Below are 27,475 nucleotides of genomic sequence, written 5' to 3'. Positions count from 1 at the left end.
GGTTACAAAATACCAATCAAAATCTCCATTATAGTGGTGGTAACCAATTATGCGCTTCTCCTTGAATTCTTCAATGCAATTCAATAAATTGAATATATGGAAATCATTATTGAAATCTTTCCAACAATATATGCTATTGAGTAAATCAATCTAATTAGCATTTCAATACATTGTGTACACAACAAAGAGATCAAATGTTCATCCAACTATGTGGACATGGTGGCTAGGCTATTAACAACAATATTGTTTATCTTTCCACCAATTCAATCCCAAATGCTTGGAACATTTCAACGGTGTCTTAGGAAACATTTTGGTCTTGTTGGAAGATAACCCTCAAAATGAGTTACTATTATCTCATAATCACCATAGACAACTAATATTTTAATGTTGTATTGTAGAGAAATTCTGATGTCAACAATCAAAGCTTCATATTTTTCCAAATTACTATTTTAGTAATAATTTAGCTTAAAGGATAACCTAAGTAATTATTTGTTAGATGACAATAACATGTTTTATCACTAGAACCTTTCTTAGAGCAAGCATCATCAAAGAACATCTTCCACATGCCTTCTAAATTGCATGTGTTTGGTCTCCAAGTTCCTAACAAAATAATTCATTCCTTTTTCCAAGTAACAAATTTCATTAATCTTTTTAAAAATATCTTGAATTGTTCATTGCATCCTTTTCCCACCCATTAGTTTCATTTCCTTACCATCCATGAAATAGTGGTAGGTGGCTAACCAATTTTAAGACAACTTCCCCATTTTTGGGTGTCAATTAATCACTATGATGTCCCTGGTAAAAACCTTATTAGGGTATCTTGCAAGTTTAAATTCAACCTAGTTAATGATTGCCTTATAGGTATCTCCCTAGTATCTATAGTAAGGTATTTTTGATAGGCCCTAGATATGTTCAGTCTTGTCTACTTTTGAACTTTAACAAACATCACATAAAATTACTTTTTACAAATATCACACAATTGATGCACCAAAACCAATCATATAATTCTGGAGCAATTCCCATTTATTATCAAAGACAAAAAAGGGGGGGATTAATACCTCAAGGACATTTCATTATTTTAGGGTTTCCAATGAAACTTTAGACATTTTGACATTATTACCATGTGCTACCAAGTAAAATTAGTTCCCCCAAGCTAAGGTAAAACCCAATTTTCTATGTTCTTGAATCTTGAAAGTCATTGACAACAACATTGTTTTTTTTAATTTGGCTTAGGAGATGGGTCATATTAAAGGGCATGCACTTAGGCAACGAAGCATCTACAGGGTGGGTGAATGACAACATTGAGGAAATGGTACATTTGATGTTCATTTAGTCGATAAGAGATATACCACCCATATATGGTTCAATCTAACTTCCTTAGGTTGGGGAGAAAAGGTTACTTTTAATATGCAATTACTAGATACAGGACTTGAGTTTTCATTTGGGGCGTGTTATTTAGCTTTAGACTAGGATTTAATGAATGGCCTACTAATCTTTGGGTTCTTTTCCCAATGCACCCAATATTGATGGTTTTGATGCTTTTATTGGTCTCTAGCCACACCTCTAGCTCCTTGTTGCTTTCTTTTAGGTTTACTTCTCAATTTGTAATTCTTTTTAACTTGAGTCTCTACAACAATTGTAAGGACCTAGATTTCCTTGTTAGTAGGTATTCTAACTTTCAACGTAGAATCTTCTATGGGATGAACAACTCCAAATGATTTAGTTAGGAACATTCATCTTGAGTATCAATATTTTTGTTTTTTTATGATAATTCTCCACAATTTCCCTTCTCTAATCACAGTCATACTCATCTAAAGAGTGATCTTGGCTTCTTTTACAATTTGTACAATGTTTTTATGTCTTGACCTTGACCTTCACTTATGAATATTTCATATTTCTCATATTCTTCATATGCTCTCACATCTTCCTTTAATGCCAAAGAAATTGCACAAGTAGGGTATGTCATGTTGTTGTGATAGACTACAAGCATCACACTAGGCATCCTTCTAGACCAAATTTACATTATATTTCTTCAAGGGGTCGTTAGTATGTTTTGAACTACTCCTAAGATCAAGCCTCTTTTAATTACATCTTAGATCTTTGGTCCTTTGGTTTTGTTTATGATTAGATTCATGTTCTCCATAGTTCACATAGCACATTTTTCGTTTAGCTTACTTACCATTAAGGTACCACTCCTTTAGGTGCCTCTCTTGTTGGCACCTTCTTCTTTCCTAGATTTCTCATTTCATACAGATTAATGTGTCATTTGGGGATGTGAGCTGCCCATTATTCTCCAACTTTACCTTATTGGGAAAAGGACTAAATGATCTTTAAGCTTATAACTCATGGTTTGCACATTAAAAAGTTTAATGGTGTTTTGTCTTGACATCTTTTTCAAATAAAAAATATTATAGATCTTTTACAAACCTTGTGCTAATTTGAGAAACAACATGAGACTTGCAAACTTATCAATTATCAAACTAAGACAAATACGAGCAACGACACTAGAAACAACAATAGGAAGACCAAAAGTCACAACTTAAAATCCACCTTTTTACAATGAGACAAATACAACCAATGGAAGATCAAAAGTCATACCTTAGAAATTCCACAAAGATGTCCCTCTTGCGATTTGAACTAGTGTCTCCACAATGAGAACTCATTGCTTCAACCAAGCTAAACCCCTTGGACTTTACTTGAGATCTTTAAATGAGGTGTAGAGGAATAATAATATGCTTCTGGTTTGGTCAGGACTTGTGCATATCAATAATTTGATGAGCCTTGACCATTATATGTCTCAATATTAAAAATTAGAGATTGTATTTAAATTGAAAAAACAGCTTCACATATCTAGCACCAAACACTACAGGATGTCACAACTCAAAATTGTTTCCAAAAAAACATGCTAAATCTGCAGGTGCCAAGTGTATGAGATTTCAAACAATATCACACCAACTAAATCTGTAGGAAATATTGTTTGAAATGCACTACAGAAGCAAGAGCCACTAGAAGTTCATCAAACTAAATAATTGACAAACAACTAAACACAAAATCCATATCATTGAATCACTAATCAAAGAACTTATAAAACTATTCAATGCTAAATACTCAAAGATTAAATATGCAATTGTCAATTGCTCTTTCCTCTATGCATTGTACTCTTCCTACACACATTGCATCAAAAACAAATGCCGGGTATATGTCATGGATTTAATTCGATAATGGAAAGTTGTGTTAGCATAGTGTGCACCTTGCCAAGAACACAAGAAACTTGGAGGAGATTCAATTTGATGATGGGAATTGTGGACAATTGTAACTTGACCAATTATTATCTCAGGTTTCATCATGATTCATCATGTGCTGAAGACTTTTTATTGTCTGAAAACCCCTGTTATACCCACTGAGACATGGTATGAATTATCTCCTTGAAAGTTCTCTGTCTCAAATGATATACACATGAAGTATATGTAGAGGATCAGGGTCTTTGGGCTAAGTTGAAACAAAATCAAGCAAGGGAAGGTTTAGACAAATCTTTAATTTGAACAATGAGACCTCTTTTCTCCACTAGGATATTATTTGTTTGTTTTAAAATAGGTTTTGTATAATCTCAATTCTCTATAAGTTTATAGGCATTTGGTCCTTGTAAGCTGCTAACTTTCCCTCTAGTCTCATGCAAATTTTAGCTAAATTCTGGTATTTTAGTAGATTATTGATATTGGTTGTCTTACCAGTAATTTTTGAATACAAAAGCCAACAATATACTCAAATTTGTGTTTCAAAATGGTAAAGTGTATGCCACTTGCATAATAATGTTCTCGATGTTCCTAACAATAAAACTGACCAAATTTACTTATCAACATTCAACAGGCAGGAATATCACTGCACACAAATACAAAAAGAAACATTTTTCCCAAAACATTAGACATGGAAAAAACAACACGAGCATAAGGTAGAATCTATATATAACTCATATGAATTATCAGGGGAAGCAAACAATTACAAAGTAAGGCAGCTTAGAAACCCTGCAAATAATGCACATGAAAAACAGAGTAGTCTGAATAGAAACAAGATATGGTCAATTTCAGACCTGGGCTTCCACCCTAGGTTCAAATGAAAAAGCGGAGATAAACTTTTTATGTTTGGCTTTCCATGTTCCTGGGACATAACATTGTGGCAATTCCAGCCATGTGTTTTCCATAATATCACATAACACTACACGGTGAAACCGACGAGAACTTATGCAAATCATTATCAGATTATCATAACCAATACAGTTGATGTCAGCGCTTTTTCCAAAGTACTCATGAGAAATTGCAGGTGGCATGGCTAAAACCTGAACCCACTCTCCTTTTGCCTCATAGAATTCCCATATTCGCACAGTGGCACTTCCCATCATTTCATGCAAAACAACAACTAGCATCTGCCCTCGACAATCAACAAGATCTATAGAGTATTCAGATGTTGAGCCCAATAAAGGGGGAAACTCATTCCAGAGACCCTTTTCCATGTTACAAGATACTACCTTTCCCCCTCTGTTCAGAAAATATATTACTTCTTCCCCATTCTGAGATGATATCAAGATAGAAGAGAAATCCTTGGAAGGATTCCGCCGTATGTCTCGGGCCACTACATTTCCTCCCTTGTTAAGAAAGTAAACAGTCCCATCATCACTCGCAATATTTTGTTTTGAAGATGATTTTCCACTTCTTTGTTCCTCCCTATTCCAATTAATTGAAGGCTCACTCCAGCATTGTCTGAATGAGTCATATACCTTGACTACGAAAGAAGGAATTTCTCCATAAATAACAATTACCTTATATGAAATTTGATAGGAGACCATGGCAATGGCATGTACTGTCTCTGTAGTCTCTATAAGTGGTAATTTGCGGCAACAAGCTGTGAGGGGATTGCAAACAGTGAAATAACCAAGTGATGACCTGAAACAAACCAAACCTCCAGAAGCTGCTACTGGTTTATGCCTCACATGTTCACTCAGTTCACAGGGATACTTAATATGGTGCCATTTACTAATCTCTGTATCATATACAAAGCTTTCATCAGCCTTTGAATCTACCATGTAGAACCATGGGCCCCTTGGCACCTCTGAGCAAACTTTCTGAAAACTTGGTGAATATATGAGAGAGCTCCATCCTTTGCACACTGAACGAAATTGAAAGAAGCTAGAAACAGGAACTCGCGCAAGAACTCTTTCAAATATATCTTCATGCAACTTGTTCCACTGAATTTCATCCATAGTTTTATGATTGACATTTTGAAGAGAAGCTTTTGTTTTCTTCCTCTTCTTTCTTGGACTGCCTCCATCGCAAATATTTGTGGTACCCTGCATTGTTAGAGTTCTCTTATATTCCATTTAGGTTTTATGCCACATCCAACTGCTATGGGAAGTTGGTGAATTCAACAGAAAAATGTTGCACGTTGGTACTAAACCATAAGATACTGCAAAGGATGAAAGAAATCTGCATTTTAATAACAGAATAATTAAGAAACTCCTTAGAACAGATCAATATCAGAATTCAAGAGAGTTTGCAATATTATAGAGCTTCGAATGCCACCTTGTTTGTGAGAAAAGTAATTTTCAAACACAGAACAAAATCTTTGATCATTGGAACCAAAAAGAAACATCAGAAATTTTGTCTCGAATAGACACACTGTTGTGGACTCAAATGTAGCAAAATGTCATTGCATTTTAACAGGCAGCTTCAGGTAAAATATACTCAAATTGCACGTTGATTTGGCACACTTTTCCCACAAAGATCAATCCTTGAGTCTTGACAGCAACCATTTTTACTTGCATTCAAGGAATTCCAATCTGACATCCAGTACGATTTTTTTTTGTGAATAGCACTAGTCTAATTTGACAATGCAATAAGTAAGCTGTTTATGAATTGCACTTTAAAGGCTGCAATAAGGACACTTGAATCCCTTACAAGTACCACAGAAGACAGAATTTTAGGAGGAGGTAGAAAATATGTCCTTACGCACCGGAGGGTAAAAGAAGCCTTTAAAGTGTCAAAGGGGGTGAGATAAAGGCACACTTGTGTGTCCTAGTTCAAGTTAGGTGGCATAAGTACTGTAGGGAGCACCTGAACTGAAAAAGAATGTTTGTGGAGGGGCAAAATGTCATGAAAGTGTGCCTAGGTCTGTCTGTTTTGTTAAGGTTTTAGGGGCAATTTATTTCCATTTAAGTGTTTGTTTTTGTTTGTGATGGAAACATGGAAGTTTTTACCCTTCAACAATATCTCCAGCTTTCAACAATATATCAGTGGTCGGAACAGTCAGAACAGAAAAGAATAGAGGGTATTTTCAGTAGCAATTTTGTCATTTTTAAAAGTGTTCCAGTCAACTATTTGGCTGATGCAAAAAATCAGTTTTCTAAAAACTCATACAGTCACATAGGGTTTATGTGCACTGCAACTTTGTGTTCAATATCAATTGTTACAGTGCAGGTTTCAGTACTTAAAGGTCAATGCCAAGTGCTTAATAATCCTTGGCACATTGGGCTCTCCTTTCCAACTTAAAACACCTGATCAAAAAGTAGTTGGGATTGTAGGGTTCACTAGAGACGCGCAGCTCAATATCAGACTTGAATTGCCAAAGGTTACTCGAAACTTAGAGTTGCAGTAGAAATTGACTGTAAGGCTCATTCTCATAGGGCTTTAGCATCTATTTTCAAGGAGAGGGGGTCTAACTAAGGGAAGAAAAAAATGTTTTTCTGACTAATAGCAATTCCTCTTTCTAGCACTACAGATTTGAGTATGTGAAATCGAGGTGGGCAAGAAATTATTCTCAGCTCAGAATTTTTTATTTATTTTTGGCACTTGTAATCTTATTAGGTTTTATCCATGTCTCTTCATGGCTGTGTAAGAGTGTGTTTTGTTTAAATTTAAGCAGTTGATGGGTTTTTATTAAAAAAACTAATATTGAAAAAGGATAATTTGAAATCTTCTGTTGTCTGATTAAGAATTGAAAATAAGCAGCGGGAAAAAGGAAGCAATCAAGAGTTTTTTGAATGTTAATTGCACAAATGATTATTAATATAAATTTAATATGAATGCTTAAAAAAAAATAAGTGGGAAAATTAAATATTCATGGGTCACAAGCTCCATAAATAATTTCTAAATGAGTTGAATTGTGGCTGCTAGCCAAATTAATCTAAGCACCCACATAGCTGAGTAGCCACAAGGTGAATTGCCCATGGATTCACACCAGGAAGAAAATATGAGGGAAAAAGAATCTTAATTTATTTAATTTTATGTGTATTTTCAGTCCATTCCACCAACTTCCCTAAATTATGGATTTTAATTTTTAAGCTGAATTGCTACAGCATTCATGAGACCACCAGCTTCAAATTATTCCTTAAAAAATCTCCGCAGCACCCACTAAATCTTTTAAGGAAGCCCCCATTCATGGAACCGAAACCTAAGTGGTATCAGAAAATTGTTCCAAACATACTTACCAATTAGTTGGTTATCCAAGAGTATCTAGTACTTTGAATGCCTTGGTGTTTACAGCAGTAATCTACAGCAAGGGCAATCCTCACCCCCAACTTAAGTATCATCCCAAGCATATATGATCATATCATGATATCCTTTTCAATACAATCTTGCATTACAGTTCTTGCATATTGTTCTGTGTTTTTGTATTCTCCTTGTTTAGATACTCTTATTATTGGTATTGTTGCAGTCTATCATTTATGATTGTTCCATGCATAACAAATTAGGATCTTTTTGTCTGTCACCCTAAGACTAGGACCAAAATAAGTAGTATCAAAAATATATCCAAATACATTTCAATAATATTATAACAATTTAATGACATTCGTGCATCTTTCAAATGCATTATTGCTCATTGTGATTCTCAATTTTAAAGCATAGGATCAAGACACTTGGCTATTATTTGCTCTAATGATTTCGGGGGTCGCTTGATGACCCTAGTATAGACAGTCTGTAGCACTGCATCTCCACCTCTCAAATATCCAGTATGATGTGAAGATTTTGTAGTTTCTTGCTGGAGCTCTCATATTTTGCAACCTACACCTGAGAAAATTCAGTGAGAATAGAGCCATGCAAAGGCTGTGCATTGCTTGAGGAGAGAAACGGATAAATCCATGTATAGCTAAAAGATTGATAAGTAGGAGATGATTTCCACAGCTAGTCAAATTGTGATGTGAATATCAGGATTTAACTGTGTGATTTTGAGTCAAACTCGATGACCCATGTTTCATGAGTAGTGATTCAACATGAATCCATCTCTCATGAGAATAAATGGAACAGTTAGCACTCATTGGATCTAGGTGATGCTCACAGGGGTGAAGCACCGGGACTTCCCAGGAGGTCACCCATCCCAGTACTACTCGGTAGTTAAGCGCGCTCAGGCTGGAGTAGTATTGGGATGGGTGACCTCCGGGGAAGTCCCGGTGCTTCACCCCTGTGAGCATCACCTAGATCCAATGAGTGCGAACTGTTCCATTTATTCTCATGAGAGATGGATTCATGTTGAATCACTACTCATGAAACATGGGTCATCGAGTTTGACTCAAAATCACACAGTTAAATCCTGATATTCACATCACAAGCTAAAAGATTGCTTTAGGTGAATAAAACAAATATAGCTAAAGCTAAGGAAAGGGTGAATTGTTTGAGGAATAAAGAAAATAAAGCCATACAAAGAGGCTAAAGATTGCTTTACAAGGATAAGGCAAGGAGAGGATATTATTTGAACCTTTTTTTGGGGCTGTCTGAATATAGGAGAGGGATTCCTAGTCTATGAATGGTAGGAATTATTCTGTTAGAAGTTTTCTTCTTTGTACAAACTCTATGCAATTTAGCTTTACCCGCAAAGATTTGTATGGCTTCATAATTTGATTTGGGGAATGGATCAGATAAGAACTTTGTATGGCTTCATAATTTGATTTGTATGCCTCACCTAAACACACAAAGGCAACTTATGCAGCAATAGCATTTAGGGTTTACAACCAAAGTACTCATCGCACTTTTGTTGTAATTGACTCTCTTAACTGAGTGGATAATATACTTCAGTGCTGTTAAATAGAAGAGGAATTTGCATCATAATGGAATTGTATAGAGTTGATGCAACAATTGCAATTATAAGATATAACATATAGTAACAAAAGAAACTGAGACAATTTTTATTGCGAGAGGCTGCAAGTATACAGAGTGTGAATATCATGAGGTAGTGCCATTTATGAGCATCCTTCTCATACTTGACCCCAAGTGTGCAAATATGAAATACCATGATTCGTTGAAAATATATAATATTTTTGGGGGAAAAATGCTACGAGATGCAAGGATGAGGTCATCTTGTTCCAATCCTCAACAATGATTCTTTCTCTCTTTTGAAAATGCTTTTATATGATCATGCCCCTTGGCTTGTCTTATGATCCTTAATTCTTTCAAATCTGTATCAACAAACTAAGCATACTCATGATGAGTTCAATCAAATTCAAATATAATCCAAACATACACTCCAAATAATGTTGATGAACATGGCAATCAGTGCTCTCATTGGTTCAAAAGGCATATCAAGACAATTGTGTCAATTTGTGTGTGATATGGATCGAGTTCTAGCAACCTGACTGATGGAAAAAGGTCGTCATTGATGACAAAGGTGCTGGTCAGTTCTGTCATTAACGTTAACATATTTGGAAGAGTAAAGGGTATCCAGAGGAATGTAACTATTGTCGTACCTATGAGTTCCAGGTCAGTGACAAGTTACGTTGGTGATATTTGTTGCAGTATATCTGAAATATCATATTATGTCTATTCCAGTTGTGGGAGGAGATCTGGAAGTGTCCAAGGTAGGTTAGACAGTGATCTGGCTCCAGGACTTTGTTACTTACCACATTCTAGCACAGATGTGTGTTATGATATGTGGTTTGGAAGAAGAGTATGTCTACACACATTCAGAGTTTCTGGAGTTGATCATCAGCAGATAGAAAGTTGGAAGCAACAAAATGTTCATTGTGCAAGTTGGCTGACTAGGTTGTTCTTCTAGTGAAGCACTGGAGGATTGTAATGTGTACTCTAACAGAGATAGTTTGTGGATGACCGTTAAGACTAGATAAGTCTATACTGGGTAACACATGGCATGTCCCTTCTTCTAGAGTAATGCGTGGGCTTTTGGACTTGACTTGTCACACATTTGGTTAAGAATTATGTTTGTGGCTGATTTATAGATGCAATAATCTTTATATTAGGCCAACAAGTGAATATTGTTATCATTGTAATTCAAATTTCATATATATATATACACACACACACATGCATGAATGCATACATACATACATGATCTAGTTTCATTCCTAGTGGGTGTATTTTGATGTAATTATTCGGTATGTGTGATGATTGATCAAAATCATTGTGTTGTTTCATCAGAAGTTCTTATTACATGTGTGAGAGTGTTATGAAGGTTGTTCAGATCAAAAGCAAGTTGTGTTGAACGTCTACAATTCATATCTTTTGTATATTGTTGATATTGGTGTCTCATGTGCTGAGTTGGTGTTCAGATCTTCTTTTAGGAGATTAGTGTCTCCAGTAGTATTGTGCCTACTTCATATTGTAAGTAATCTATTTTTGTGAGGTTGGATTTTGCTAATAGATCCAAGCTGCTATTCTCACCGTGGCTTTTCCCTTCAAAGTTTCCACATATATCCGGTGTTCTCATGTGTTGATGTGTGAATTGGTTTACTACTTGTTTAGCCACACTAATGATAAAGTATGATTAGGTATTAGCTCTACTGATTTGAATTCGAGTTTGGTTGTGATACTTGGACAGGTTATTAAAAAGTAGATGATATAATATACAATTATAATTCATTTTATAGAAACTTAAAATAGCTCAAAAATTAATAGAATATCAAATTTCATAAATTCAACAATTCCAACATGGAGAAGGACCTAAACCTTTGTAAAAATAATTACAATCTCCTTGTTGATAAATGAGGATCACTGCAAATGTAATAGCACCGCCTGTATGGTATGTGTTTTCCAATTGCAGCAATCTATCTTGTATTTATATTGAGAATGAGGTAAGGAGGGAATGGGACATGTCTGTTCATAATTGTGATATTAATATAATATAATAATAATGATTATGTAAACTACATATATACACACACACATATATTATTATATCAGTTTATATATCTATATATATGTATCATATCTTACATAAGATATATATCTTCAATAGTCTCATAGAATTTATCTAACAGAAGCTACATAACATCAACACTCCCTCTTAGCTAGGGAGGATAAACACATGATATGATATTACCTCAGCGTAATATCAAGAATGACAAGTTTTAAGGATATCCTTGATTAGAAGATATCCACCATTTAGATATCATCTCATGATATCAAGAGTAATGGCCTCCTGAATGTCAAGTCACATGACAATTACCAAGTACTCTAAGTAATGAGTAATGACCTCCTAAACGTTGAGTTCCAAGATATTCACCAAGTACTCTGAGTAATGGCCTCTTGAACATCAAGTTGCATAACATTCACCAAGTACTAAAAAATGTTCATAAGGTATGTGCACATGTATCCTCAATGATACTTACCATAGAACATTCATGATCTGTTAAAGGAATTTAATCCAACCATGGAAGTTATCATCTATCGTGATCTACTTAGACATCCTCAGATGTCCATCACAATAGAAAGTCATGGTGTGCTTAAGTCATGGTTTGTTTAAGCCACCATGCAAGTTATAATCTATCATGATCTATGTAGACATCATAAGGTGTCCATCATAATAGAAGGTTAAGTTATTGAAAGATCGTCACCTTCCAATAAATTTTACATGTGATAATCATTTGGAAGTTGTCACTTCCTCATGATGTACACAAGAATAGTCCTATCAAAATCATGCAGTCACACTTGTGGATTTTCAGACTCCCTCTAAATATCAATCTTCTAAGCTACTCATCTAAAGTTGTCTTTGAAGAAGTGTTGGACTCCCTCTGAATCTAATATCAATCTTCTTTTTCCTACAAGAACATCCTTGGGATAATATCAAGTTAAATCACTCTTATAGTACATAAAGAAATACAAATAAGAATGTTAACATTAATTAGGACATTAGTAATTTAACTCAAGCCTATTACTAACAAAAACATAAATGATAACATAATACTTAATTTTTATATAAATGATGAACAGAAGTTAAAATATAACTATAAGTCTATACCTTATCTTATCCTTTTATACTCCCATAATGGATCTCTTTGTATTAAATCTACTCCAATTAATTCCTTTCAATAATTGGTGTCACTCTTATAGGACCGCCCACCTCAATTTTAAATAGTTACCTGTATTTGGTTTGTTAATGAACTCTAGTGTTGGGCTCAGTGTTTGTTATCTTTTGGTCTAAGTCATAATCTTCCTCATGGTGCTTTTGCAGTCCTTACTCACTTTCCCTTTTGTGCCTTTAAATATTAATTTCCTTCCAATGCTGACCCACCTGCACGTTAGTTTCAAAGGCTTATTTCTTGGTGCTAAATAAACTATACTCTCCCTTATTTAGATCGACTGCAAAGGTATTTTGTTTATGTGAATATCTTTGTACTCCAAAATGCAACTTGACCTCTTCTTCATACGGTTCTTCCACGTGATTGGCTGCCTTGGGAATTGTTGTGCACAAGTTGTTTGAAATGGGATATACTTGGCTATGATCTGCATAATCAAAGGGGCTGGTTTGGAATATATTATCCTTAAATAGGAGTCATCTTCCCTTTCAGAGGCCATGCTTATATTAAAGGTGCGTCCATTATATGTCTGGATGGTTAGTGGTGGGTCCAAACAGCAGTATCCACGCAGAGTGCAGGTTTAAATTATTATTGTGATTGTGGTTTAACATATTTTTTGGTGGTTATTTGTTTTTCCTATCGATGGGTGAGTCAAAGCTCATGTGATATTTAATCACTCTCTTCTATAATCTTATTGATTGGTCTTCAATCCCCAAATATATTATTCCACTTTGAATGATTTGATCAAATGCAGATACCTCAGCACTTTGGGCAAATGATTCATAATTTCATACTATCAGTAAGATCCGTCATTCTAACAAATATGCTTCCTTTTGTGTTCCAGCAAATTAGAGAGTATATATTCCTCCATTTGCAGACCAATGCTCCATTTTGGACTCACGACACAGATTTGGCAAGGGAGCTCTGAAAATATTTGAAAGAATGGACCAGCGCATTTCACACTTGGGTGTGAGCAGCGATATAGGGTATGCATACCCCTACTAGCAAAAGCCTGATTGTCTTGCATTAGGTTTGAGAGATTGCATACTCATCTAATTTGTTTAGACTTCTCCGTATCTCATATTATTGGTCAGTTGCATGAAACAAATAATAAGAAGACTAGCCAATTCCCAGTGACATCGAAGAATCCTTGTGCACATTCAATCATATGTGCTGGTTATTTGGAGGGCTTCAATTTATTTCTAATGAGTTCACTGACCAGAGATAAGACATGCCTTCTGCAGTATTCACAAACTCAGCAAGCTCTTCTGCAGCGCGACCACATTTATAGTCTTTTTACCATCCTCAGTATTCATTTGCAGCCTCGCTCTGATTCCATGTTGAGAAATGAGGATCGTTGCAAATTTAATAGCACTCCCTGTATGGTATGTTTTTTCCAATTGCAGCATCTATCTGATGGAGCCCAAATTTATACAAATTGGGACCTCCATTTGAGTAGCTTCTAAAATTTCATCTTAATGATTAATGTTGTATTTTATTATTTGTATATAAGCAACACTAATGTTGGTGATCACTGTCATCAAAGACATGTTTTCTTCATCAAAACAAGATGTAAATGGGTGCATATGAAGCTGCATAACAGAGACACATCAATGACAATTGATGGCAAAACATTAAAACAGAAGATGCTTGAGAAAGCCATTTTAATGGACGCTTTATTGTATGTTAATGGATGAAGATGAATTGTTGTATAATTCAGTATTTTGGATATCATCAACAGTATTGGATAATCTGTCCTGCTATACATGTTTTGGTTATTCTGAAGGAGACATTGGCTTGGAAATTTTTACCACAGTGATATCATCAGTCACTTTTTGTTTTATTTTACATGATCTCTAAAATACAAAATTGGAACAATCAAGCAAGCTGTCAAGGATTTTGGAAAGTACATAAACAAAAACGTAATAAAGCAGAAATAAAAGTCTTCATCCTATATACAGAGAGAATAGTGTCAAGCAGCGATACTGAATGATCAAATATCGATTGATGATATGCAGTTGTAACCCTATATGAAGAATGCCAGATACAGCAACATCAATGATATGATGAAACATCCACTTACAGAAATATATGATGTAATAAATATATTGATCATGTCAAACAAAAGAAAAATGTCAATGCTTCCACATGGCAGCATGTAGAGAAGGAATGTACAACGTTTGAACTTCACACGATGAGCATGGCATATCACAAAAGGCACGAAACGGCTTCAGGAATTCATGTTGAAGCAAACAGTGATATATTGAAGAATGTGATTCGTCTGAAGGAGTTGAACTTGGCATAACTTGAAATATCCACACCTGAAAATGGACATACCAAAAACACAGGTGTTAATGTTATTTGCAGATCTTGAGAAGGAAGGAGTTTGTCAGAATCCATACAGGAATAAGATGCGCACATGATTACTTATAAGATGTGTGATGAGAGAGGCAGATTGAGCCCTATTTGCCGCATCGTAAACAAAGACTTGTGATGGAATGATAATTGGGGAGAACTCATGGGATTCCCCAAAGCACCAATTACTGAGACTACCTCATCACCTGTTCCAAGCGATGGTAAAGCGTATGTTGACCTGTGTAGTGGATGGTGAAATCTTTTTGCAGGTTTAGCAGTGTATATACAATTATTTGCTACCATTGTTTGTTTTTCAGTAATCAACGAGTGTAGAAACCACCAGGTGATGGAATGGAAAGACGAGTAATCGAGCAAGCATTTTAAGATTCGGAAATTCCATTCCCCTGCGTAGAATGAAAACATCCACCCTTGCGTGTGTTATCATAGATTCAGTGTAGCGCACGTCTAACGCATTCAAATCACTTATCGGGACCATCATGGAAAACTCGTTGAGGTCACAAATTTTGGATTTAATGTTTTTACAAAAACATTTTGGCTCGTGAAATGCTCCCATATAACATTATCGTTGCAAGAAAGCATGATGCCCAGGCAAGAATGATTATCGACATTCAATTGGCAAGAAATTTTAAAAGTCTAGATAACCATGATGCGACAATGCCGACCATATAAGCCCCTGCATTCGATGAGTCATGAAGTCTTCTTCCTTATTTGATATAAGCTACTGGGAAATTCAAGTCGCGTGTTGTAATACGTTGACTAAGTTTATTCAGAAATCGATATCTAATGATTCTTTTTGTTCCTTGCAGGATTGGAGAAGCACAGACGGAAAAGGAGAGGTGATACCATGATACAGAACGATCGAAGTCCTAGCTCTATATGGATATGCTGTGTTGAATTCTGAAATCGGCAATGTTGAGGCGAACTGAATGATCACCAGTAGCGGATGAGATTATCACATACTTAAACTATCCTAATTATATGCGGTTACGGTGGATTTCTGAGCGCATGGTTAGCATCAATTTGCCTGAACATTTATTTTATTCAGACTTTAAAGAATAGCTGATGCTCCTAATTGTATTATATCACCGTCTGAAAGAAAATTAGTGATTAAGAGACAGACAGAGGACTAGAGTAAGAATCATATTTGGAGTAAAGAATTAGTTACTTTATATGCAAAGGTGCGATGGTTGAGGAAATGTCTCTCCATCTGCTTATAAATAGAGGAGTGTTATGTCAAAAAGAGGATACAGATTCTTATAATATGACCAAGAAGCAATTTTGAGTTCTGCAAAAATATAGGTGATCTTGAAAACATTATCATTAAATGTATACAACTTTTGAAGGAAGGTTTTGCAACAAATATCACACACAGGCATGCCAATTGTTGAAATAGTTGCAGCTTAACCTGTAGGAACCTATTACTCTTTTATATAAGGCATGGAGATTAGAGTGTTAGTATGTTTCCTCTTTTATGATTATTAAAAAACTTGTGAGTAATTCAATTATCTGATTAGCAATAAAGATTAATTACAGCATCTTGAATTAGTAGTTTCAGAGATATAGAAAGCATTAAATTGTTCCTATATCTTTGTCCAGTTTGTCTCCCCCTCAAAGGAGTTAAAGTTCAGTCTGGACTTGTTTAAGATTGTATATCTGATTGATCTTTCACTTTTTGATAATTAAACTGTTAATGATAGAACCATATACTGTTTTATAAAGTTGTACGTAAGAAACATACATAACATTGACTCTATTGCCCTTGTAAAATAAGGCATTGGTTCTTACGTTCTTATGTTGTGTTCATTTGATTCATATTTGGAAATGTAGAGATTGTTTTCTGTCCTATCTTTTCAGAGAATTGATCCATTCATTTATCATCATCAAAAAACATTTTACTTTCAAGTGTTTTACTTTTAAAAATTCCATTCATATTTGCAAATCTCAGAATATCTTAAGTCTTAAAATACATCCTATTTGAAGCATTTACACCTTGAAGTAATTAGTGAAGTTTTGAATTCGATATACTTTCAGCATTTTTATATCTATTTGAAGAAGTGCAAATCAGAGGATTCCTTAATCAATTGCCATTTGGAAGTTTCTTCTTTTGTTGCACTTGTGATCAAATTTATCTGCTTCAAGAACCATCGAACACAAGAGATTGGTTCAAGATTAGGTGCACCATCCTTGGCCCTGTAGAGCTAGAAGCATGGAGGACTTGCATTGACTTGGTCAATCCTCTTAAGTTGGCTTTTGACTCATTGGAATCCCAGCATTGAGTTGGCGAGGCTCATAGGATTCAAATTTGTGGTTTTGGGAACCAATAGATTGGTGACTCTATTGGGGAGAGTTACAACTTACAAGTAAACTTTACAAGTTTTTTGTTTTGAGACCACCACGGAGATTCATTTAATAAAGACAATGTGGTGAGTTTTCAGCAATGTAACATGAGGATGCGTCCCCCCCTAAAACTGGGCCGTCTCGGAGACGGGGATGTCCTCAGGATGGGGGGAAGGCATCTCGGCATTTCGGGCGGCGCCACTTAGAGTGCCACCGCCGCCGGAGACAACGGGACGCTCCAAGATGGGGAGACATCTCCGAGACGGTGAGATGTCTCTGATTGTGGGTGTACAAGGGGATGCGAAGGAGTCTCCTTCATTGTCTCCGAGACGGCAAGACGTCTCCAAGATAGCAAGACATCTCCGAGATAGCGAGACATCTCTAATTGTGGGGGTGCAGGGGGACGTGAAGGAGTCTCCTTCATTGCAGGGGACGCCACGAAGTCTCCTTCATTGAGAGGAATTGGTCCACATATAGCTTCATCCACTCTCTTAAGAGGAAGTCTCCTTCATTGAGAGGAATCGGTCTACATATAGCTTCATCCACTCTCTTAAGAGGAATAGACTTACCTCTCAAAGAGCAAAGAAGCTAGTGGCTGTACATGGTGTGTTGCGTATCGATGACCGCAAGACAATTGTGTATAAGGAGAGTCCAGCATCACGATGGGATGTAGAGCCTGAGGAGCCATCGCAGATTGATGAGGAGGCGGATGCTTTAGATCCAGCCATAGGGCTAGTTGGTGTTCCCTTTTTGGCTCTTGATTTTGAAGAGACTAATAGTTCCAGTGGCAATGAGTTTCAACTTCCAACCTCCAAGGGATGATCATTGATCATTGATTTAACATTTTGATTTGGACTCTTGGAGACTTGTAGTTTTTGTTTGCATTATATACTTATTTTGATATCATGATTCATGGCACATGATACTTATTGTAATCATCTTTATGTCATGACTCATATGATCATTGATTACTATTAGATAGTAGAATCTAGATACTCATACTATTGATCTGAAGACTGATATATAGACTAATATTTATTATTTGTTGATGTTCAATGTTCAATGTTCATTGTTTGTTTGTCATTTGATTATGAATCATGATGTTCCAATTGAAAACTTCAATGCAATGTTCAATGTTTAAGTTTTTTACATCTTTGTATCTTATATTGTATAATTGTAGTACATCTTTTCACAACTAGCATTTTAAGTACCATATGTATAGTATATACATCCTTGCTCCCTTCACCACCCCCCCGTCCCTTGCCATCCCCAAATCAAGGCTCCTCTGTCACTCCATCTTGGAAACTTGTCCCCCCCTCCCCCCGTCTCCCAAGGCGGTGTAACTATGGTTTTCAGCACACTATCTTTTCTTGTTTATCAAAGTGTTTGAACAATTGACACTATTTCAGATTTTGGAAAAGTTTTGGACATTTTAATTCAGCATCTGATATTTTTTTGCTGGTTAAAAGTTTTTCAATAATTGATGTTCAGATTTTCATTTCAGCATATAAGAGTGAGGGCATAAACATTAGAGTTTTTAAAATCTGAAATGATAGAGATTCTAATTCCTGTTAAAGTTCTGATTTTGATTTCAGATTTATATATTTCATGAATCTTTATTTCAATTCAAATATTTTGTGGCATATACTTTGCTGAGGAAGAACCTAAAGTTTTATTTAATTCCCTTAAAAGGGTGGCGACTCCATTGTACATATATGATTTATGAATGAATAATTATTTTGTATAAAAAGAGAAAGGAATTAAACATCTATCTTAAAAGTTTATGTGGGGAAGGAGGTCAGTTAGTCAAGGACCAAAAAGATTTACACAGTTGAATTTTGAAAGGAAACCAAGGAAGAAGAAAAGTAAAAATAAAAAATAAAAAAAGATCTATTCCAGACATAGAGACTTCTATGAAAGGACTAATAGGAAAAATGAAAGAAGCAATTCAAATCATAATAGTCTCGAGAAGGAAAATGAGAATTTTAATCCATTCCTTTAAATCCCTAGAGTTGATGAAGAACCACATTGCGAAGTGACTCAAATAGATGATGAAGAGTTTCAACAATGGGATGTAATCATTAGAAAAATGGCTAAAGTAGCTAATGAAAATAATGAAAAAATGGCAAAACTACTAAAGAGGTCGCTGGATCATATCCTAGAGAAAATAGGAATATCAAAAGCTAATATTATTTCTCCATGAAATAAAGCAAACGGTGGAGAAAAAACAAGGGCAAGAGAGGTAGAGAGAAAAAAGAACATATTCAGGAAGAGACAAATAAGACGTCTAAGTACAACCCTCCTCATTGGAAAAATTTAGACCCATTTTATCCTACTAGCCATGTGAATCCTTTGTATGATCATGGGCAAGATAGAAATCAGAATGAGAGTTTTGGAAGACATTATAGCAACAACCAGCATGATGGGAATTCAAGATAACATGCAGGAGGCATTCCACACAATAACACAAACTTAAGGCAGCCTTATGGTGGTAATCAATACAATAGAGGTATTAGTCATAATAACCAAGGCTAGGGAATGCAAAATCAAGGGATGAGGAATCTTATCATAAGACAACCTATGGATATTGAAAAGTATAGAAAATTGGATTTTGATGGGATAAGAGGGTATCCCAATCCAAAGTTTTTCAGCAATGGAGTTGAATCTGTCGAGCAACATGTCATTAATATGAAAAGTCCAATTGAAGAAATGGATGAGGATCATGAGGATATTCTCATGAAACTTTTTGTTCAATCTTTAATAGAAGATGCAATAGAGTGGTATAGGAGTCTTCCTGACATATCCATAATTAGATGGTGCGATTTTGTCAATCAATTGGTGAATCAATTTGGGGACCACAATGATACCTCATTTGCTTCACATGGATTAGCGAGCATAACAATGATACCTCATTTGCTTCACATGAATTGGCAAGCATAAAAAAGAATGTGAATGAGTCAATCTTGGGATTCAACAAGGTGTTAACTAGAATCTTGACAGAAATCAGGCCTGTGGATCCTTTCTTGATTGATTTTTATCTAAATGCATTTGATAGTAAAACTCACTATGAGATAAGGTCTCATAGGCCAAGTTCTCTTCCACAAGCTTTCAAGATAGCTACAATAATAGAAAACAACAAAAAGACAGCTCGCAGAGTAAACAAAAGGGATGATGTGAAATTATATAATCCAAAAGCCCCAAAAAATAATTAATTAAAAAGAAATCATGGATTTGTTAAAAGATTTATAGAGGCGACACAGAAATGAAAGACCAACGTTTCAAAGAAACAACAGGCCGAGATTACAAGATATGCCTTAGCATACAAACTAGAAAGATGGAAAACCAGAAAGACCTAATTATGCAAAGGATACCCTTGACCCCTTGAAGAAAGTCAACATGGTGGAAGATGGGCTATGGTATGAAGTTTGCAGGTTACCTCATGCGCCTGATCATTCTATTGCCGTGCAATCCATTTTAGGAGAAGAAAATCAAGAGACAGAAGAGCAACATACTATTAATGCTTTGTCGTCTGAACCATTGTGGGGCAAAGATGACAACAATTATTCAGATGAGGACCGTAATTCAGATTCTTACTCAAGGAAAATGGATCAACAACATCATGTTCAGCAAGTGTTTTTTGATGAAGAAGAAGTACCTACTCTTTGAAGATTGACAAATGAGGAAAGAAAAGTCTATAATATTGCAGCCGTGGAGCAGGCTAAACACACGTATCAATAAAGAAACAAACCCATGGTTACAAATCAAGGTAATCCTACTAGCATATTTGCAAAAGCCCCCCAGCGAGAAGGTACACCAAGGAAGGTTAGTAATCAGACCAAGGTAAACAAGTAGACACCTTTCAGCCTCCCAAACTAACCAAGCAGACTACTGGTAAGAAGGTTTCCATCTGTCACTCTTTTATGAATCATGCTTTGTCTCAATTAAAAATTGTTTTCCTGCTAATGGAAATGATGAAATTTCTTAATTATAGGAAGGAGATTGTGAAATTTCTATCTAGCATATAAGATGTAAATAATGAAAATAATAAAAGAGATAACGAGGAATCTTCTATTGTATATTTAGGGACTACACTAAATAAAAACCTTGATCAAGTGGATCCTTTTTATTTAACTCTATTGATTAATAATAGATTAGTTAAAAACGACATGATTGATTTTGGAGCAACAGTTAACATCATGTCTGCTGATGTAATGAAAGAAATTGGTCTAAAAGTGGATACTCCTTATGGAAAATGTTATGCTATGGATAATAGATCTGTTCTTGTAGTCGGTATTATGAAGAACGTTGAATTTAAATTTTCTGCATTTCCTCAGATTTCATATAGGACTAATAACTGTTGTAGAAATTCCAGCAAATTATGGGATGTTACTATCTAGACAATCATGAAACAGGGTAGGAGGACACGTTCAACTGGATTTATCTTATGCTACTATACCAGTAGGTGGTAAAGAAATCAGAATCAAAAGAGAGCCAAGATCGTATTACTTGGTTGAAGATTTTAATCCTAATTTCGAGGTAATATGGACAACTTTCAGGTAAGTATATCCAAACCAATTTTAAAGGTTATTGACCCTATTGAAGTGCATACACAGGATGATCATGATAACATATGGCAAATGTACTTTGACGGGGCTTGCAACAAAGAAGGTAATGGGGCTGGTGTCATCTTTGTTTCGCCATTGAGTAAGACCTTCAAATATTCATTTTCACTGAATTTTGAATGTATAAATAATATCTCCGAATACAGAGCATTAATCATTGGTCTAAATATTGCAAAGGTATATGAGATGAAATTGCTTTCTGTTCTAAGAGATTCAAATTTAATTATATCTCAAATCAGAAACAAATTTACAACTAGAAATACCAGGTTAAAACGTTACACGATTTGTGTTTGGGAATTAATAGAATATTTTGATGCATTTTCTATTAAATGGATAGATAGATCTAGTAATTTCCTTTCTAATATAATAGATAACCTTGCTATTAGACAAATGGATTTTCTACTTGATGAGATTGTATAGGTGGAGATGAAGAATAGACCTTCGATACCTGATAATGTGCAAAATTGGCAGGTGTTTGAAGATGATAAAAATCTCCTTGGATTCTCGGCTTACGAGGAAAATTATCAAGATCAAAACATTGACTGGAATGGGTGCACTGAGGAACAAGACAGTAAGGAAATCTTATTTGGTAAAAAGATAGTCCAACATGAAACAAATAAGATACCTAAAGGTTTGGTACCTTTGGAAAGAATTTTTTATTAGCAAGGAAGTTTTAAACATAGCAAGTCTACTAAAATTCAAAATGATGTTGAAGAAATTAATTTAGGAACTAAACATGTCCCTGAGAATGCTTCCATTCATAGGAAGATGTCCTCTAAAATAAGGTCTGATTTGATTTCGTTGTTAAGAAAATATAGGCATGTCTTTGCCCAGAGTTACAACAAGTTGAAAGCCTATAGAGAGGATTTGTTCCAAAATGAAGTACCTTTAAAGCCTGACACTAAACCCTTTAGGCAAAGACAAAGACCTATCAACCCAACTCTAGCCCCCAAAATGAAGCAAAAATTAGTTAAGAGACGCTGGAATTATAATGCCTATTAAGCATTCAACCTGGGTATTAATCTCGTTCAAGTCAAAAAGAAAAACAAAGATATTAGGCTATGTGTGGACTTTAGAAACTTAAATGTCTCGTCCTTAAAGATAATTATGCTCTGCCTAACACTGAGATTTTATTATAGAAAGTAACCGAAAATGAGTTACCATCCATGATGGATGGTTTCTTGGGGTACAACCAGGTCAAAATCAGGGAGTCAGAGCAATATGAAACAACATTTGCTACTCCTTGGGGAACTTATATCTATGCTAGAATGCTCTTCGGTTTGACTAATGCAAGGGCTACTTTTCTAAGAGCCGTGGACATTGCTTTTGAAGGATTGACTTTTTTTGGTAGTATATCAGGATGACCTTACTGCTTACTCTAAAAAAGGAAGAAGACCATTGTGAGCATTTAGAGAGATTTTTAATAAGAGCACTTGCATATGGAATCTCACTCAATCCCAAAAAATGTCACTTTGGAGTCACATAAGGGAAGCTTTTAGGGCATATTGTATCTAAGGAGGGTGTAAGAATAGACTCAAAAAGGGTGCCACCATTGATAACATTCAGATACCTAAAACAATTAAGGCCATCCAATCATTTTTTTGGACGAATTAATTATGTAAGAAGGTTTGTATCCAACTTTGCAAAAATCGTTAAACCCATTACTAAGATGCTGAAAAGAGGGGCTAAGATGACATGGAACAAAGAAGCTATAGACGTGTTTGCAGCAATAAAGAAAGCAATTAAAGAAGATTTGGTACTTAAATCTCCTGATTTTAAGAAGCCATTTTAGATCTTTTCTTTTGCATCTTACCACACTATAGTAGTAGTGATGCTAGAAAAGAATGAAGGTCATGAATAACCGATTGCATTCTTCAGAAAAAGTTTGCAAGCCGCTAAGCTGAATTATGATATCAACGAAAAAATAGGCGTAAGCTCTTGTCAAAGCAGTTAAATCTTTTAAGCCTTACCTTGTTGGAGTGGAAATAGTTGCTTATGTACCTAACACGGCTATCAAAGATATCTTCAGACAAAAACTACTAGAAGAAAATGCAGATGAATAAATCAGATTCAAGAATTCAACATTGATATTCAAATCACAAAGTTGGTAAGCAGACAAAGCTTAGCCAAACTCATGGCAGAAAACTAATTTGGAAGCTGAATAGGTAAATCAAGTCAATTTAAGCACACTGAAGTTAGTATTGAAAGATGCCCTTGGTACATTCATATAGTTTACTATTTACAGCATATGAAATGTAATGAAAGCTTGAATGATAACCAAAACAGAACCATTAAGCTTCAAGCTGTGAAATATGTGCTAATTCATAGTGACTTGTATTGGAAAAATCGAGATGGGGTTTTAATTTTCTATTTAGATATGTATCAATCTGAAACTATTCTCAAAGAAATGCATGAAGGAGTTTATGGTGGCCATTTTCAGCAAAGACTACAATGCATAAATCTTACATGCAGGGTACTATAGGCCACAACTTTTTAAGGATTGTCACACCTATGTAAGAAAATGCGAACCTTGCCAAAAGGTTTCCAGGAAGCTAAAATACAATGGTGCCCTCCCTTAAGAACACTACAAGCAGAGGAACCCTTCCAAATGTGGGAGATTTACTTTATAGGAGAGATAATTGACAAATCGAGCGGAGGTCATAGATGGATCTTGGTGGCAACCAATTACTTCACCAAATGGGTGGAAGCCATACCTAACCGACAATCCACGAGCAAATTTGTGATTAATTTTCTCACAGAAAATGTCTTAATCAAGTTTGGAGTTCCACAGAAAATTATTACGGCCAATGGTATGTGTTTGACGTCTAATGAGTTCTTTGATTTTTGCAGGAAGTATGGCACAATTGTGTCGTAGTCACCTCCCTATCATCCCCAGGGAAACAGACAAGACGAATCCAGCAAAAACAACATATTGAAGATTATTAGGAAGATGTTGGATAATAATAAGTGTGCTTGGGATTCTAAATTAAACTTGGCATTATGGACTGACAAGATTACAGTTAAGAAGTCTACTAGCTTCTCTCCTTTCAGCCTAGTCTATGGTAAGGAAGCAAGACTTCCTCTCAATAACTTATTGCTAGTATATAAATTTATGAATGAAGAGCAATTGGAAGATATTGATTTTGTGGAAGAGAGGTTAAATGCACTGATAGGTGTGCACAAGAACATAATATCAACAAACAAAAGCAGGTAAGATTTCTCCATGATAAGAAAGCCAAAAATATATCTTTTAAAGTAGGTGAATGGGTTTTAAAGTGGAACGCTAAAGATCAAGATAAAGGTAAACATGATAAGTTTGAGGCCCTATTATTAGGACCATTCGTCATTTTAGAAAAATCAGAAGAGCATTCTTATTTTTTGCAGGGTACAGATGGACACGTGCAAGAATTCCCAGTCAATGGACAGTACCTAAAGTCATTCTTCTCATAAACACATTCAGGGAAGTTTCTTTGTCTTTTTCTTCCTTTGTTTACATATTTTAATTAATCTTTCTAGTTTGATTACATAAATGAATTATTGTTTCTTTAGCAGATTTGCTTCATCCAGAGATAGCTGAGATTTTCATCATGCCCACAAGGGGCATATGTCACCATCAAGAGCCACTGGTGGAGCCCAAATTTATAAAAATTGGGGCCTCCATTTGAGTAGCTTCTAAAATTTTATGTTATTAATTGATATTGTATTTTATTATTCGCATATAATGTGACACTAATGTTGGTGATCACCGTCATCAAAGACCTGTTTTCTTCATCAAAATAAGATGTAAATGGGTTCCTATGAAGCTGCATAACAGAGACACATCAATGAAGATCGAAGACAAAACATTAAAATAGAAGATGCCTAAGAAAGCCTCAATAAGATGACAATGGCCTCTCAGATCTCGAAGAACCAATTACATAACAATACAATTTCACCATTAAGGCAATACAGCTGAAATTTTAAGGGGTGAAGAGGATAGAATTATTCTGAAGCAACATCTGTCAACGTAAAATGTGAGGAAAACCCTTAGAGAATGGGGTACAATGCATAGAAAAACACAGTAAGTGGCATATGTTATTAACTTCCTAGTAAGAAAACATTATTTCTAGTTTAGAATCTATTAATGAAGTTGACATGATTTCATACAACTAGAAAGCAGAGTAAAACAAGCAGTATTACAACTCTAAACCAGTATAGAAATTTAAAAACTGCAATCAAATTTTCAAACCAAAAAAAGCATATGAAAACATGAAACCAAAAAATTTATCGTCAACATTTAATTTTACCACATAAATACATTCTCTTAGCCTCCAAATGATATTGTAAATAACTCCCAAGTTGCACCAAGCTCAATATAATTATGAAAAACATACCAGAAAAGTTCAAGAGTGGCTCACCAATTTTTATCAGACTGTGTATAGTCCCAAACAAAAAAAGCTCTTGCTGCACAAGAAAATTATGATTGAAATCCATCCCTGTCCATATTTAGCAGGGACGTGCCCTACGATTTAATGGGTTTAAACAGGAACGCCATGTAAGAATAACTGAGGTGCACCATAATTTATGGTGCAATACACACAAGAATGCATAAAGCAAAATTGGGTATATGCGTTTGAACTGGAGTTACCTAACCAAACTTTTATCCAACCAGCAAGAATCTATTCACGCTGAAAATTAGCACGAAAACATTGGAGGATTGGTTCTGTCAATCAAAAATGATTATAATTATTGGCAATGAGAATCCACCCACCACACATTCTACTGTCCGGATGAATTCCTGTTTTCTTTTTCATACATTCTTCGTCGATGAAACAAAGGCATAAAGCATAAGAATTTGTGGGACCCAATAGTTGACTGTATAGAATGGTGGTTACGAACAGCAGCCTTTTCCCGGTTTACCAGGTCTGCTGCATCTTTGGGTGGCTCGAGATCTTAAAAGTTAATAATTTTTGACTTCATAAAGCTCAGAAAAAAGAGAGGTTTGACATAATTTTACAAACAAAGAAGTATTACAATTTACGCCATTAGTTGTTTAAATGTTTATTTTAGAGAGATAACGTTGGAATCTTGATGGACATTGTGACAATGTTTGGTGTGTCCTAAAGCATCTTTGAATACATAATGGAGTCGTAGAGGATCAAGACTGAGGAGTATAGTGATTTGTGTTATAGGATTTGGGTCTCAAATATCCTTTTGGACCTTACGTTGTTTTCCAAATCATTTGATTTCAATTTTATGCTTCATCTATTTATAGGTTCTTCAAGATGGAGTTGATGATACTTATTAGCAAATATTACTACTTTTGAAATTCTTGTTGTATAAATATTGTCTTTTACACATTCCTATTGTTGTATTCGGTTTTCTTAAGAGTGGAGTTCATTTTTTAGGTTTTTTTCTATTGTAGTTATATATTATAGTAATAGAGGAAATGTAACACTTCAAAAGGAAAACTATAGTCTTTTATAAGAAGATTTTCCACTATACATTCAAATATCTCCAACCACTTAAACTAGTGAACATGTCTAATTACATATAAAGAAAATAAATATTTCAATTATGGGAATAAAAAGAGCAAACAATAGGGAGTTTTGAATCCAATTTGAGCATCTCAAACAAGCACACCAACACAATATGCAAATATCGTCTCATATGAACCATAAGAAATAAGGTCAAAAACCCAACTTTATTTTTGAAATAAGCAACAACAAGAAGGTGTTGGCCCATGGTACAATTACAACACTCTTAGAAGCACATTAACGACAACAATGGTGTAAAAGTTAAGATTCAAACTCACAAACCTTCCTCTATCAAAAATAACTTTTTGAAGGTATTAAGAATACACATATTA

General features: G+C 35.1%; 1 protein-coding gene across 3 annotated transcripts; it reads right to left on the bottom strand.

Annotated features, from left to right (window-relative positions):
• Positions 1 to 3,945: 3,945 nt before the first annotated feature.
• LOC149574784 (F-box only protein 13-like) lies at positions 3,946 to 26,634 on the bottom strand. Of its 3 annotated transcripts, none has more exons than XM_089814613.1 (2): positions 26,025 to 26,634; positions 3,946 to 5,477 (listed from the first exon to the last, which is right to left on the bottom strand). In XM_089814613.1, the coding sequence occupies exon 2, from the start codon at positions 5,369 to 5,371 to the stop codon at positions 4,082 to 4,084; it is 1,290 nt and encodes a 429-aa protein (XP_089670739.1). In that variant the 5' UTR covers positions 5,372 to 5,477; positions 26,025 to 26,634; the 3' UTR covers positions 3,946 to 4,081. The 3 variants fall into 3 exon arrangements, with proteins under 3 accessions (XP_089670739.1, XP_089670740.1, XP_089670741.1); XM_089814614.1 differs by having other exon boundaries at positions 3,946 to 5,457; positions 26,025 to 26,420; XM_089814615.1 differs by having other exon boundaries at positions 3,946 to 5,341; positions 26,025 to 26,385.
• Positions 26,635 to 27,475: the final 841 nt, after the last annotated feature.

Source organism: Cupressus sempervirens, chromosome 2 (assembly GCF_028749045.1).
Source record: "Cupressus sempervirens isolate cs-2001-9-10 chromosome 2, ASM2874904v1, whole genome shotgun sequence".
NCBI lineage: Eukaryota > Viridiplantae > Streptophyta > Pinopsida > Cupressales > Cupressaceae > Cupressus > Cupressus sempervirens.
This window is presented reverse-complemented; position numbering and strand designations above follow the sequence as displayed.

Coding starts and splice junctions, on each gene's coding strand:
- LOC149574784 (XM_089814613.1), bottom strand. CDS start 5,371: ATGGAATATAAGAGAACTCTAACAATGCAGGGTACCACAAATATTTGC.